General features: G+C 38.6%; 1 protein-coding gene across 8 annotated transcripts in view; it reads left to right on the forward strand.

The window, feature by feature from the left end:
- The first annotated feature begins 2,211 nt into the window (after positions 1-2,211).
- DMTF1 (cyclin D binding myb like transcription factor 1) overlaps positions 2,212-13,752 on the forward strand; it is a 47,876-nt gene continuing 36,335 nt past the window's right edge. For 3 of the 8 annotated variants that reach the window (XM_042916796.1, XM_042916789.1, XM_042916802.1), the window contains exons 1-3: positions 2,683-2,771; positions 11,768-11,890; positions 13,511-13,627. In XM_042916796.1, coding sequence (XP_042772730.1) covers positions 13,519-13,627 — 109 coding nt within the window. In that variant the 5' untranslated portion in view covers positions 2,683-2,771; positions 11,768-11,890; positions 13,511-13,518. Of the gene's footprint in view, positions 2,492-2,682; positions 2,772-2,990; positions 3,159-4,516; positions 4,657-7,187; positions 8,800-11,767; positions 11,891-13,510; positions 13,628-13,752 lie in introns of those variants that run through there. The other 5 variants (XM_042916752.1, XM_042916743.1, XM_042916770.1 and 2 more) reach the window with 5 other exon arrangements.

Raw genomic sequence — 13,752 nt, forward strand, 5'->3', positions numbered from 1 at the left:
CAACACTATTCAACCTCATGGTTTTGCCTATGTACTTATTTAGAAATTGAGTGATTTACGTCATAACCATAATGGAATGCAAAGTATCACATATTGGTAATAAAGTTAGATGTAATAAAACGCTGCTTCTGGCATTCATTTTTGAAAATTGGCCAAACATGTCCATCTTCCAGTTAAGACTCTGGAAACTGGTTGTAATTATTTGTTTTCATTATAAAAAGGCTGTTACCAAAGTGTACTTTGCAAACTGCAAAACTGTATGGTCTGAGCTGAGGCTTCAATTCTGACTCTACCATTTACTTATGTGCTGTGTGTCCCTTGACATTTTTTTCCTTTTTTTTTTTTTTTTTTTTGGGTTGTCTAAAAGAGGATTCGTTTGTAATAACTGTACTAATGAATTTGGTACTTGTGAACATTAAATGAGTTTAAGACATGTAAAACATTTGACACGTAAGCACTCAAAAAATGCTGGCTCATGTTGTCCAAATCCAAAAGCTTATCTAGCCTTTTCATTCTTTCTTTTAAATAGATTTTTTTTTTTTTTTTAGAGTAGTCTAAGATTCAGAGCAAAATTGAGACAAAGGTACAGACTTCCCGTATACCGCCTGCCCTACACATGCATAGTCTCCTCCCGTATTAACATCATCCACCAGCGCGGTACATTTGTTACAAATGATGAACCTAAAGTCCATAGTTCACATTAGGGTTCACAATAGGGTGTTTTACATTTTGTGGGGTATGATAAATGTAGAAGGACTTCTATCTACCATTATATCAAAGAGAATTGTTTCACTGCCTTCAATACCCTCTGCTCTATCTATTCCTCTCTCCAGCCCCAAACCTTGGCAACTGCTGATCTTTTGTACTGTCTCCAATTTTGCCCTTTCCAGAGTATCATCTAGTTTGAATCACACTGTATGTAACTTTTTTAGAATGACTTCACTTGGTTATATGCATTTAGGCTTCCTTCGTGTCTTTTCATAGCTTGATAGTTCATTGCTTTTTAGCATTGGATAATACTCTGCTGTACAGATGTAGCACAATTTATCCCTTCACATACTAAAGTACAACCCGGTTTCTTCCAAGTTTTGGCAATTATGAATAAAATTGCTATAAATATCTGCATGCAGGTTTTTACACAGACATAAGTTTTCAACTCGAGTAAATATCAAGGAGCAATTTGTTGGATCATATAGTAAGAATGTTTAGTTCTGTAAGAAACTGCCAAACTGTCTCTAAAAGTGACTGTAACCTTTTGCATTCCCACTAGCAATTAATGAGAGTTCCGTTTGTTGCACATCCTCACAAGAATTTGGTGTTGTCTGCGGATTTTTTTTTTTTAGTCATTCTAATAGGTGTATAAAAGTATCTCGTTGTCGTCCCTTTGTGAAACCCAGCATTTATGGCTGAGAAATTATTTTACTGTAAAGAATAGCATGGTAATGGGTACCACTGGTGAAAACTAAGTACATTTGGCTTAAAATCTAAATAATAAGTTTCTAAACCCGTGTCAGTGTGGTTTTTTTTGTCCTCCTCCTCCATGTTTCTTTGATGAATTATTCTTTCCACAAAGTCTTTCAACTATACTTTGTAGTCAAAGGAAACCACAACTTTGTGGCAAAATCAAAACATGCTAAGATAATGGAGGGGGAGAAATTACTAAGTATTACTAATCTCATTAATTCCTTAGGACCAACTTAGTAGCACATATTCACGTTCTGCAGAGCCTTTATTTGACCTTTACGACTGATGCTGACTACATTCCCCTTGTGTCAATGTAGTGTGAGTCTACACAAAGCTGTTGGAATCAAGAACATCAGTCAAGTCTAACTTTTAATCTCCCTTCATGCCAATACAGAAAAAAAGACTACAACGTATTTAGTTTTATAAACAAGTAAAATGAGTTCGGAATCATACAGAGTTGTAACAGTTTCACACCACTACACCAAAAGATTTTCAACGCCTTAAAACTCTACAAAATCTCTGCCAGGGTCTCATAGAGCTTCTAAAAGGCTGGTCTAGGGGCTCGGTCCGAGTATAGGTCCTTCCTAAAAGCTTCCCACTTACTCAAGAGCAGCTGGCTTAGAAAACCTACGCTTCAAGACGGACTGTGCATTATAGTAGCACCTCCCTTCGCTCACAAAGGATACATTTGACCAGAACAACATCACACGCCCAAAGAGGGTACACCTCACACCGAGCGCCTAGGGCAACGCAAACTAAGTGTGAAAGGCCACACAGAATTTCCAACTTTCTTTTGCATCTAGACACGGCATTCACTCCGTTCCACACCCGGCTGTCTCCGCTCTGAGCTCTGCGAATTTATGAAAATCGGCCAGCGGGGCGCCACTGCCACCAGAGCCAGAAAGACCCCAGTTACGCCAAAGAAAGATGGGCCTTCTTTACAGCATCAGCAGCGGAAATGTCAGTACCGAGGTTTCCCAGTAGGAAAAGAGAAGCTGCGGACCGCAAACGAACGTTACCCAGAACGGTACCGAAGCTCCAATTACCCGAGACCTTTTTTCGCGCTCCGACTTGGTCGGAAGTGACGCGAGCAGCCAACAGACACAGTAGTCCCGAGGGAGCGGAGCGCGGGAGGGGGAGCGTGCGGGGGCTGGGGGCGGGGCGCGGCCGTAGCTCCGTTTCCGGTGGCTTGTCGCGCTCGCTCACTCCAGCTGCAGCCACTCTTGCCCGTGGCTGCTTCCTCCATCCTGGTATTTTTTGGAGCCTCCATCCTGGTTCTTCCAAAGTGCCCGGACCCAAAACAGGAAGTAAGTGCGATGGAACCTTCAGGTCCCAACCGCCGCCAGGGCCGCTCCGCCCAGTGGAGCCTGTCCGGCCCCCTTGATGCCATCCTGTTCCCGCCGGCCGGCGCAGGCTCTGGGCGCCCGGGCACCGCGGGCGGGGTCGGAGCTGGGCCTTCGTGACGCTGAAGCTGCCGTCCCCGCACGCTCAGGCCAGGGCCTCCCTTTCGGGGCCCGGCCCGCGGCAGTGGCTCGGGCTACTGAGTGGGGTAGCGAGCGGCCGCCGAGGCGCAGCAGCGATCCGGCGGGGGCGGAAAATGGCGGCGGCTTCGGAGGAGCTAAATGGCGCCGGGACCCCTGGGGGTGGGGTGGGCCGAGAGCTTCGGTAGAGAATTGGGCCCGAGAATGCAGAGAGTAAGGGAGCCTTAGTTGCTTTCTCTTGGTGTTCCTTTTTTGTTTATTTCCTTTTCAGGCTTATGTAGTCCATTGAAGAGAGGTGGGCTTGAGAGAGTTGGGCGGGTCTTGTCCCCCCTCCCCCCTTTTTTTTTTCTTTTACCTTGTTTGCGTCTTAGACTCTTCCATCTTTTGGGATTCATTCTAGCTCTGCTATTCAAGGCCCGTGCCGAGGGAATCGGGGTTGCTTGGCCATAATATGTCAGGCTCTTTTAAGAAGGAGGGGCAGGGACTAACTGCGAGTGAGAGTGCCCTAGTCGTGCCGAGAACAGTAAAATGCGTCTGCAAAGTAGTAATCGTCATATGTTGAGTTCTGAATGAGTTTTTAAATTTTTTAATCTTCTTGTCCTTAAAAATATACTTTGTTTTGACCCATTCTCCGGCATAGATACGACAGTAGAGGTGGCCAAGTGCCGTTCTATGCGGTTGAATGATACAGCATGTATTTTTATAATAAAAATATTCGGTGAAGTTAAGGGGAGGGTTACAATTACATGAAATATAAGTCAGGACTTATCTCTACTTTGCATGATTGAATTTGGAAATTCAAATGCAGTGTGTGGTTGCTTTCTCATAACTTGATTGATCGTCTGTGTTCCTCCTGACAGGCGAGGCAGCTTGTTGGGACATCCGATAAAATGCGTATTTTGTAGGGTGACTTTCGAATATGCAATGTTGTCAGTATAGAATATACCGTTTCGAAATTTTTGGTCTTGTACTAATAATACTTTTATTTTTAATTCGTGAAAGACGATTAACCATTTATAGCGTTTAAGCTACAGTCTAAGTAAGAAAATATTCTTCCATTGTGTTGAAAGTTTTACAAACGGAAAATCTTTTTTTCTTTTTCAAAGGGTTTTATATTTTCCCATTAGGATTCTTTCTGTGAGCTGGCTTTAAATTTGTTCCCAGCTTTTTAGTATCACTGTTTTCTGGTTTTTAGTAATTTGAGTAATTACCACCGCTGTAACATTTAAAGACTCTGGTGATAATATGCCGAAAACGTAGCGTTTTACTAAGAAGGTGTAGTGATAAGAGATGGTTTATTAGGCTCAGATACAGAAATTTAGTTAAGTTTTAAGAAAAAATTAAAATTAAATCCCTCAGCCTTAGGAAAAAATTGCCAGGGTGTAAAATTTGATGTGAGAGTTGTTTCATTCACCAGGGGCAAAAAAACAGCTTGAATTTGTCAGGGGGAAAAATTACAGTTATGAAGAAAAATACATTTCATGTTTTGTGATAATTTTATCTCATTATTTTTACTTCCATATACTTATGTGCCACCAAAAAGCTAATTTTTTTTTTTTTTACTACTTTAGTTGATAGGCTCACACCAAAATATGCTTTTTGGGACTGATCTAGAATCTGCATTTTCTGCGTGAATCTCTTTAATTGATTGCAGTTGAGCTAGATGGTGGAGCCAAAATGCTATTGCCCTGTCTTCATCTACAGTTAATCAGTAAGTACTGGGCATTGCATTCTTGCTTAGAACTTTAAGTTCATACTTTGAGCAGTTAGATGAATAAATATATACTCTGTATTTCAGAATGTTGAGATTTTAAAAGTATTTTGAGAGGAAGCAATCACAAGAACATTTTGGAATTAGGATTCGATCTTTGGAAGCAGAGTGTGGCTGGAAAAGGATTACTGATAGAATTATATCAAAAGAAGACCTATCCTCTTGAGTCTTTTTTAAGTTCACTTCTCTTTACTGGCTTTTTCTTTTTCTTTAAAGATGGGGCAAGTTTATCTCCTTTCACCCTGAGGCAGTGAGAGAGAGAAGCCTATTTGTAAGGTTAGAAATGGCTAGTTACTGTTGAAATAAAAACAACAAAACTAGTCCTTCCCTTCCCCCACATAATGCCTTTCTTTTTATTCACCTCACTTATCTCTCCAACATCTACAGACCCTATAGTTTTTATTAACGTTGTAATAAATTTGTATGTCCTGACAGTAACCTCTCATTATTATAAGCAGTTGCTTTTGTCATGCTCCATTAAGTACATTGGCTTAAGTTAACACCTGTGAAGATGAATGCACTAATGTGAAACACGAGCATCCCTAGGGATTTACAACCTGGCACATAGATGTTAAAAATTTAGTGGGGCAGGGAAGTTGTTTAAAGTATTGAGGTCCTAGATCATACTGAACACACACTTTCATTTGTTGCGGGGACGTCAAAAGTTTCGAGTAGCAATGAAGTTTAGGAAGAGTTCTAATGTCTTAGAGGCTGCTTATTTAACAGGAGATGGTAATCTGTCTTCTTGGAATGGAGTTTTCTTTTTAATAGTCAATTTTCTCTTACTGCCCTAATCGTCAGCACTTTTTTCCCCCATATAAAAGAATTGTTTTTGAATTGCTGTACCTTTAAATGCTTTGTAATTTCAGTTCCAAAGCTTTTTCTGTCCTCAAAGGATATGAAGTGACCTGAGAAAATGATAAACTGTGCCAAGTATGCTAAATGTACAGATATATTAAATGTGTGTGCTTTCGTATCATCGCCCCCTCTTTTTTTTCATTTTGTGAAGAAAATCCTTGTAATAGAAATCACAAATAGGTTTTGGTTTTGTTTTGATTCCATAAAGATAAATGATAAATAAAAGAAGGAACCTGTTTAACATGTCTGCTGCTTCAAGTTTGTGGGAAGATACTCCATTCCATGACTGAATCCCAGAAGCTGTCAGGAAAAGGCACACTGGAGAGCCCTTTATGAACAGTTTTTAATTTTATTTATTTACACGATCCCTTTTTCTTAGCTGTCATTTTGGCTATGTACACTGTTGTCAGGCCATTCTTCCAGCAGTGGGTTGTGAACACTGATCTTTATTTACCATCATTTAAAGAGCTTCTAATGGTACCTTGCATGAAGTGCTCAGTTTTGAATGAATAAAATTTTTAAATGTAGCCAAATACATATTATAAGCTCTTAAATCATGCACTGGGTAAAAAATATTCTTTGTTTTTAATAAGCAACATTGTTGCCAGACCAGGTATGAAATGCTACACCTTGAAATGAACCATGTTGCCAAGAAATCTCTTAGACATTGTTTTCAATTGTCCATAGTTAAAATCAAAGCGTAAGTGACTAAAGCCTGTTAAAATAAACTCTATAAACAACTATTGATATGGCATACAGCTATATTTTGCCACTAAAACTCAGCTATTAGTGATCATTTGTTACCTTAGTCTAGTATGCTTTATGTTCATTTGTAGCTTTGCTTCTCAGACTTTTCCACAAAGTGTACAGAAAAGCAAATCCCCATGGGCCTGGAACAACAATCCGAAGCATTCAACCTCAAGTCCCTATTCCTATCTTGAATAAAATCAATATTCTGCAGCTTTCTATTCTGCCAGCCCGCTGTGTACACATGTTGAGGATACAAGCATTTGTTAATTATTCTCTTCCACTAAGACTTTCTAATTAGCAAAGAGGTTTATTCTTTCAGATTATTTTCAAACACATCTTTATTAAATATTACTAAGCAAATCCACTTATAAGCGTGTCCTAAGGCATTAGTTATATGCAATGATCGGTATGTTGGTGGTCAGTATGAGGTCTTTATAATAGTATGACCTCAAAGAAAAATGTTCATTTATAGGATCATGGTTAGATAAACTTAGATACTAAGTACCCATTAAAAATGCTGTGGAAGAGTAAGTAGACATAGTGAAAAATACTACAAAAAAAATAAATGCAAAAAAAGTTCTAAAAGATGTGACAGTATGTTTGGAAGAACATCACAAAAACGTTACAGAGGAGGGGTTCCTGGGTGGCTCATTCAGTTAAGCGTCGACTCTTGCTTGATCTTGGCTCAGGTCATGATGTTGCAGTTCGTGGGCTCAAGCCCTGCATCAAGTTCAGCACTATCAGTGCAGGTTGGGATTCCCTCCCTCTCTGCTGCCACCCCCTGCCCCTTTGTCTCTCAAAATAAACTTAAAAATATATATATTTAAAAAAGAAATAACTGCAGGCTCAATCCCATACTGCTGCAGTAAAGGTTGCAATAAAACAAGTCAAATGAGTTTTGGTTTCCCAGTGCATGTAAAAGTTCTGTTTATACTTTACGGTAGTTCATTTAAAAACGTGAATAGCATGTCAAAAAACTCAATGTGTATACACATGCATTGTATGTATATTCAATGTGCCTATATTAAAAAATATCACCTGAGCTTTCAGCTAGTCTTAATCACTGATCACAGATGGCCACAGCCAGTATACAGTTCTTGGGAGCTTATAATGGGAGCTTAGGGGTGATGCCCCTCTGGGCAGTCAGAAATCCATGTATAACTTTTGACTCCCCCAAAACTACTAATAACCTACTCTTGCTGAGAAGACTTAATAATAACAGTCAATTAACACATTTTGTATGTTAAATGTATCATATATTGTATTCTTACGGTAGAGGAAAAACATGGCTAAGAAAATACATTTACAGTACTGTATTGTAAAAAAATCCACATATAAGTGGACACATTCAGTTCAAATATGTATTGTTCAAAGGTCAACTGTAATAATGAAAAAGTTGGAAATAGTTTGAGAATTACCAAAATGTGACACAGACCTGAGTGACCTGTTGGAAGTATAGTGTGGGTAGGCTTGCTTAATGCAAGATTGCTATAAACCTTCAGTTTACAAAATAACTCCCTTTCTGTGAAGCGTGATAAAATGAGTTATACCTGTATGTAGATTCAGTTGATGAAAACACCAGTCTAAGATAATCCATTGAATAAGAACTTTCCATCAATACCAGAATGAAGTAGTGTGAAGGATTCATTTCTTTGAATTCTGTATTAAACACTAGATCCAGAGTTGTTCTTTTGTTCTACGTTAAATAGGGTTCTCACTCATTGGGAGCTTTAGATGAAAAGAAATATATTTATTTAAATGCGAATATAAATGTTCCCTTATAAACGTTTTGTACCACGATCTCTCTGGGTGATCTTTTTAAAAAGTACTTGCATGCCACCAACTTAAGCTTGTCTTCATAGGTCTAATCCTGTTTGTTGAATTCCAGCTTCCACCTGTCAACTTAATATCTTCATTTGAATGTCTTACAACTTTAATTATTCATACAAATAGTAATGCAAATACGTAATGAAATATATCTAAGTGCCCCCAAACTCAGCTGTTAAAGCCAGAAGCCTAGGAAACAGCTTGAGATAGTTCACTGTCTCTTAATCTCCATCATCTCTTCATTCAGCAGATCCTGTCAACACTACCTCCAAAATATATCCTTTTTCCAGCCTCCTTCCTTTGCTTTCATCTCTTCTGACTTACCTATCCATTCTCCATACTGCAGTCTAAGTGATCTTTTAAAAATGTAAATTATATTCCTCAACTGAAAATCGTCCAAGGATTTGTACAGCCTTGTGAGATCTGCCCCAGTCTTTATCTCCAATCTTCAGTTCAGCTGCTCTCCCTCTTTATGGAAAGCCTCTGCGATACCAGCTGTGGGGTTTTTTTTTTTTTTTTCCTGCAACAGGCCAAAGTGGTCCCACTTTAGGGACTTTGCCATTGCTAATCCGTTGGCTACCTTGCAGTTGCGTGCTGTAGTGATGTCTCCTCATCTTGCTGCTGAGGCAGTGGAAAGTAGCCTTTAAGGTACTGTTCAGTGTTGGTAGTATGATACTATTTCTGTAAAAAGAGTATGTGTAGGAAGAGTAGGAAGGGCTGTATTGACTTCTCAATGCATAAGATAAGTGTAAGGAAGCCTGAGAAATTGATGAGTTCACCTATACAGGGAGGGGGGCTGGATGACTGGGGAACTGGAACGGGAAGTAGACTAAACTGTATAACCCTCTTTATATTTTGAATTTTGAACCATGTAAATGTGTTACCTAATAAAAATAATTGAAGGTAAAACCAGGTCAGTTTCTTAAATATTAGTAATATTTAAGATATTTAAGTTAGACCTTGTAGCTCTAACTATGGTGGGAAATGGGAGAGACCCCTGGAAAATGAGTCGAGAGCAAGATGGTAAAAAAATAAAAGTGACTACCATATCCCCAATGCCTAGAGAGCGCCTAACATGTAGATAGTAGACATGTGATAAATATTTGTTGATTGACCACATATGCTTGTTAATTTGCACAGCACCTTAGAACCATTTACTAGTCTCAAACATGAGTTGCTGAACTTTAAAAACCGAACCCAGATTTCTTATTTAAAGCTGGTACACCGCACACTGCATGGAATCACCTGTAATCAATACAGCTTGTCAAGAATGAAATACTGATTGCATCTAGCTAGCTGTTTCAGACTCCCTTTTTTCTTACACTGTTATCTCACTTTATCTCCATATTGCCTCAAATCTGCCTTTATTTTTTCTTAGAGTTTTGGATTAATTTGGGTCCTGAGATGACATTGATTAAAATGCTAAACCTGTGACTGTTTTGCACCTATCAAATGAAGTCTTGTGCTGTTTCTTGCTTTGTGCTTTCTTTTTAACAAAAGAACGGTTGCCAGGAATAGAGATTATACTTCCTTGGTTTGGATATAAATTTGAACAACATTTCTGGAAAACTGATGCAGGCAGGCCAGGTCAGAGGACTCAGAAGGGGTCCCACAGGACCAGCCAAAAGGGTTGTAAGCTTCACGCAGGATGGAGATCAGGCTCAAGCCAGCAAGAAGGGAGGACAGAGTTTAATGAAGATATTGGAGACAGCAGATACAGAGCATCTGGGAGACTCAGAAAGGAAAAGGAGCATGAGTCTCATCTTTGCTTGGGGGGGTCTGGAGTTTTTATTAAGGATAGTGGCCTGGTGTACATGTCCTCTCAGGCTTCCAGTAACTGATCAAACAAGGACGAGTGCTCAGGTGTCCTCCATAAGTCACTTATGCTCTGGAGCCAGGGTCTTTTGTCAAGGTGTTTGGAGTCAGTGGTCTTGGAGAACTTTCATGAGGACCTCACCTGGCCACTTCAAAGTTGTTATCAGTTGTAGTGGAAGACGTCAAAGAAATAATTAACTCCTTGACCCTTACAAGGGGGACATATATTAAGGCATGTGTAAGGTGGGAGTGCAGGTATTGGCAAAAATAGAAGCAGGAAAACGAATAGAAACCAGCTCTTTTTCATAGGTCCTTTACAGTTTCCCTGTCTCAGTGTGACTTAAGAGTTCTAAATTTTGGGGCACCTGCATGGTTCACTCAGTTAAGCATCCGACTTGATTTTGGCTTAGGTCGTGAACTCACAGTTCAAGCCCCACATTGGGCTCCACTCTGTCAGTACAGATTCTCCCTCCCTCTGTCTGCCCCTCCCCTTGCTCATGCTCTGTCTCTCTCCCAAAATACATAAGTAAAATTTAAAAAATTTAAAAAGTTCTAAATTTTGTCATTTTCTTTCATGTAATAATTTCCATTAATGTTCAAGGAAATAGAGTATATAAATGTTCCAGTATGTTTTAAGGAAATGAAAAATTAGGAAAAACATAAATGTCCATCGATAGGGTCATTGTTAAATAATGTCATTTTTTTAATATGGTGTAAATTCTAAGTGATACAGAAAACTTCAGTTAGGTACCTAGCTTCAGTTAGGTTTCATCATACTGTTTAATGTGAATTAATTCTTAAAAAGCAAAATATAAGTTGCTTGTACACTGTAGTGTATACACGTTTACAAACATACACAAAGAGAGTGAACTCTGCTTTTGGTAAGTTTATGGATTTTTTTTTAGAATTGAATTTCTCTATCTTCAGTATTACCACCTTTTAAAGAAAATTTAATGGATTCAGAAATAAGAAAAACATGAAATTTAATAGTTGACTGGAGTTGACCCTAGTAGGATCTCTACCTTTTCACTGCAGACTTATTTATGAGTAGCAATTCTCCAAATATAACCATCTTGGAGATGAGTTCTAATTAGAACATTGCTAAAATGAAATGTTAATCATTAATTTTTGCTGAATCATTCCCTTGAATCTCGAATCCTGCTGTACTTTTTGATTCTTTGGTTGAAGGTTTGGGATGATAATGAGGAGTTTATTGAAACAAACCTTTAAAAATCATTTCAGATTTTGTAAGTTTCACATTGCATTCAAGAGCTTGCTTGTAATTTACCTTTCTGGCTCAACTGTTGAGGGTTTCTTTTTTCCACAGATCTGTAGGCAGGTTTGATCACAGATAGGATACAGTTTGTAATGCTTTAGGATGAAATACGGTATTATGTATAAAGAGGTGTTAGTAAATTGTTACAAAGAAAAAATACAGTTACTAGTAACATTTGTGGCACTCTACATCTTGGGTCATGTTGCACATACTTTGGTCTACAGTTCATTGAACTAGTAGCATAGTTTAACCTATTTTTTCTGAGACTGTTTGCCTGTTGAGGTTGAGAAACTGCCTCTAAATGAACTTAATAGGTACAGATCTCATCATTTCTGCCTTTCACTGGGGAATACTTTTAGAGGCTGAGTTCTAAAAGGTCTGTTTAGAAAAGAATTCTGGTTTTTGTCATTCTTTTTCTAGTTAAGACATCACAGAGGATTGAGGCTAGAGTGTCCTGGGCATACGGCTAGCACACAGTTGTTTGTTCTTATTAAGCCTTATTGTGTAATGCTGTTACTTTTTCAGAGTGTTGCAGAGGTAGGAATATGGGCAAGAAGCAATCTGGATAACATGAAAGTGATGCTGGTGTCTAAGGGAAGGCGACTTGATTCTGTGGGAAGGGCTATACCTGATCCATCTATTTTCTAGGTAAGCCTGCCTTTATTCCAAGGATGTCACCTTGTGTTTTGCAAATTTTGGTTATAACTAGATTGTGATTTCTATTTATCTTGAATTTGGGACCTGTCGTCTTTTATTATTGCAAAATTATGTCCTTTTAAGGCAGTGATTTGTATAGTAAAACCTGAACGAATCACTGGGTCTTCACCCTGTAAATATCAATAGATCTTAAGTTTTTCTGGCAAGCGAAAATGTACTTAAATAAATGGTAAATATATGAGCAGACTAATATGTTGTGTATAGGAACCAAATAAATACTGAGTGAGTAGTACACATTAAGCCTTATGGCCTCTTGTTTAGTTGGTAAAAAGTATGTGGACAAGAACAAAATTGAGTATTAAGGGAAAAACTTCATTGAACATTATAAGGTTAACTGGAATACTTCAGCCAGGCCCTTGATTTTAATTCAATACATTTCCTTCCGTTAGCCATGAGGTATTATACTGTGAGACTCTGATCATTCAGTCTGTCTGAACAAGAGGAAAATGATATATGTGTAAAATAGCAGGTGAAGGCCCTCTAAACAAAATCAGTTCTCTATTTCAAAAGAAGGCCTTGCACTATATCCATTTAAAAAGCAATTTGGTCAGGGGCGCCTGGGTGGCGCAGTCAGTTAAGCGTCCGACTTCAGCCAGGTCACGATCTTGCGGTCCGTGAGTTCGAGCCCCGCGTCAGGCTCTGGGCTGATGGCTCAGAGCCTGGAGCCTGTTTCTGATTCTGTGCCTCCCTCTCTCTCTGCCCCTTCCCCCGTTCATGCTCTGTCTCTCTCTGTCCCAAAAATAAATTAAAAAGGTTGAAAAAAAAAAAAATTAAAAAAAAAAAAAAATAAAAAGCAATTTGGTCAATGATGAATGTACGTACTTGTTTAATATTATGAGGGGGGGAAAATGATGAGAATGATTTTTTAGTGTTCTTAGTTTCAGCTAATAATAGAGCTTACATACTTGTAAAAAGTGTTTTGGAGAAGTAATTCTTAGATTTATCGATGCTTTCTAAGATAAAAGGTTTAATCCATCTTCTGAAAGAATCAGAAGTTAAACACCTATTTGAATGTATCAAAGTTGCCAGTAAATAAAAAGTGGTGAGAGTTTTACTGATAAGACCTCATATTTTATTGATGAAACAATTTGGAACAGAGTCTTTTTCATTGGATGTGGTAAAAACAAGTCTTTTTAAAAACTAAATGCTATGGGGGCTCAGTCAGTTAAGTGTCTGACTCTTGATTTTGGCTCAGGTCATGATCTCACAGTTTGTGAGAGCCAGCCCCACGTGGGGCTCTGCGCTGACAGCCTGGAGCCTGCTTGGGATTCTCTATCTTCCCCCCACCTCAAAATAAATAAACATTAAAAAAATGCTGTAGGTTGTTAATTAGAGAAGCAGATTCTTGCAGACTATTACATTTTATTCTGAATCATGGATATAACCTTTTGAAAAATTTCAAGTCTGTACTGCCATTGGAATTTCACATAAAGAGCACTGTATAGCACGTATAAATTGTGAGGGTTTTTTTATGGGGAGGTGGGGGAAGTTGGGGGCTACTTTATGTTCATATTTGGGAGTAATTTTTTAAATCTGAAATCTATTATGTAGATTTGAGTATGAGCACAGTTGAAGAGGATTCTGACACAGTAACAGTAGAAACTGTGAACTCTGTGACTTTGACTCAGGACACAGACGGGAACCTCATTCTTCATTGCCCTCAGAATGGTAGGAAAACTTGCTGACATGTAATTATGGATCTTTCTGGATTTCTGGATTTCACATTCCCTTTGATCGTTATTACCCTGATTGAGAGTTTGGGCTAGGATAATAGAAATGGGAGTTCTCTTTTT

This window comes from Panthera leo, chromosome A2 (assembly GCF_018350215.1).
Source record: "Panthera leo isolate Ple1 chromosome A2, P.leo_Ple1_pat1.1, whole genome shotgun sequence".
Classification (NCBI taxonomy): Eukaryota; Metazoa; Chordata; class Mammalia; order Carnivora; family Felidae; genus Panthera; species Panthera leo.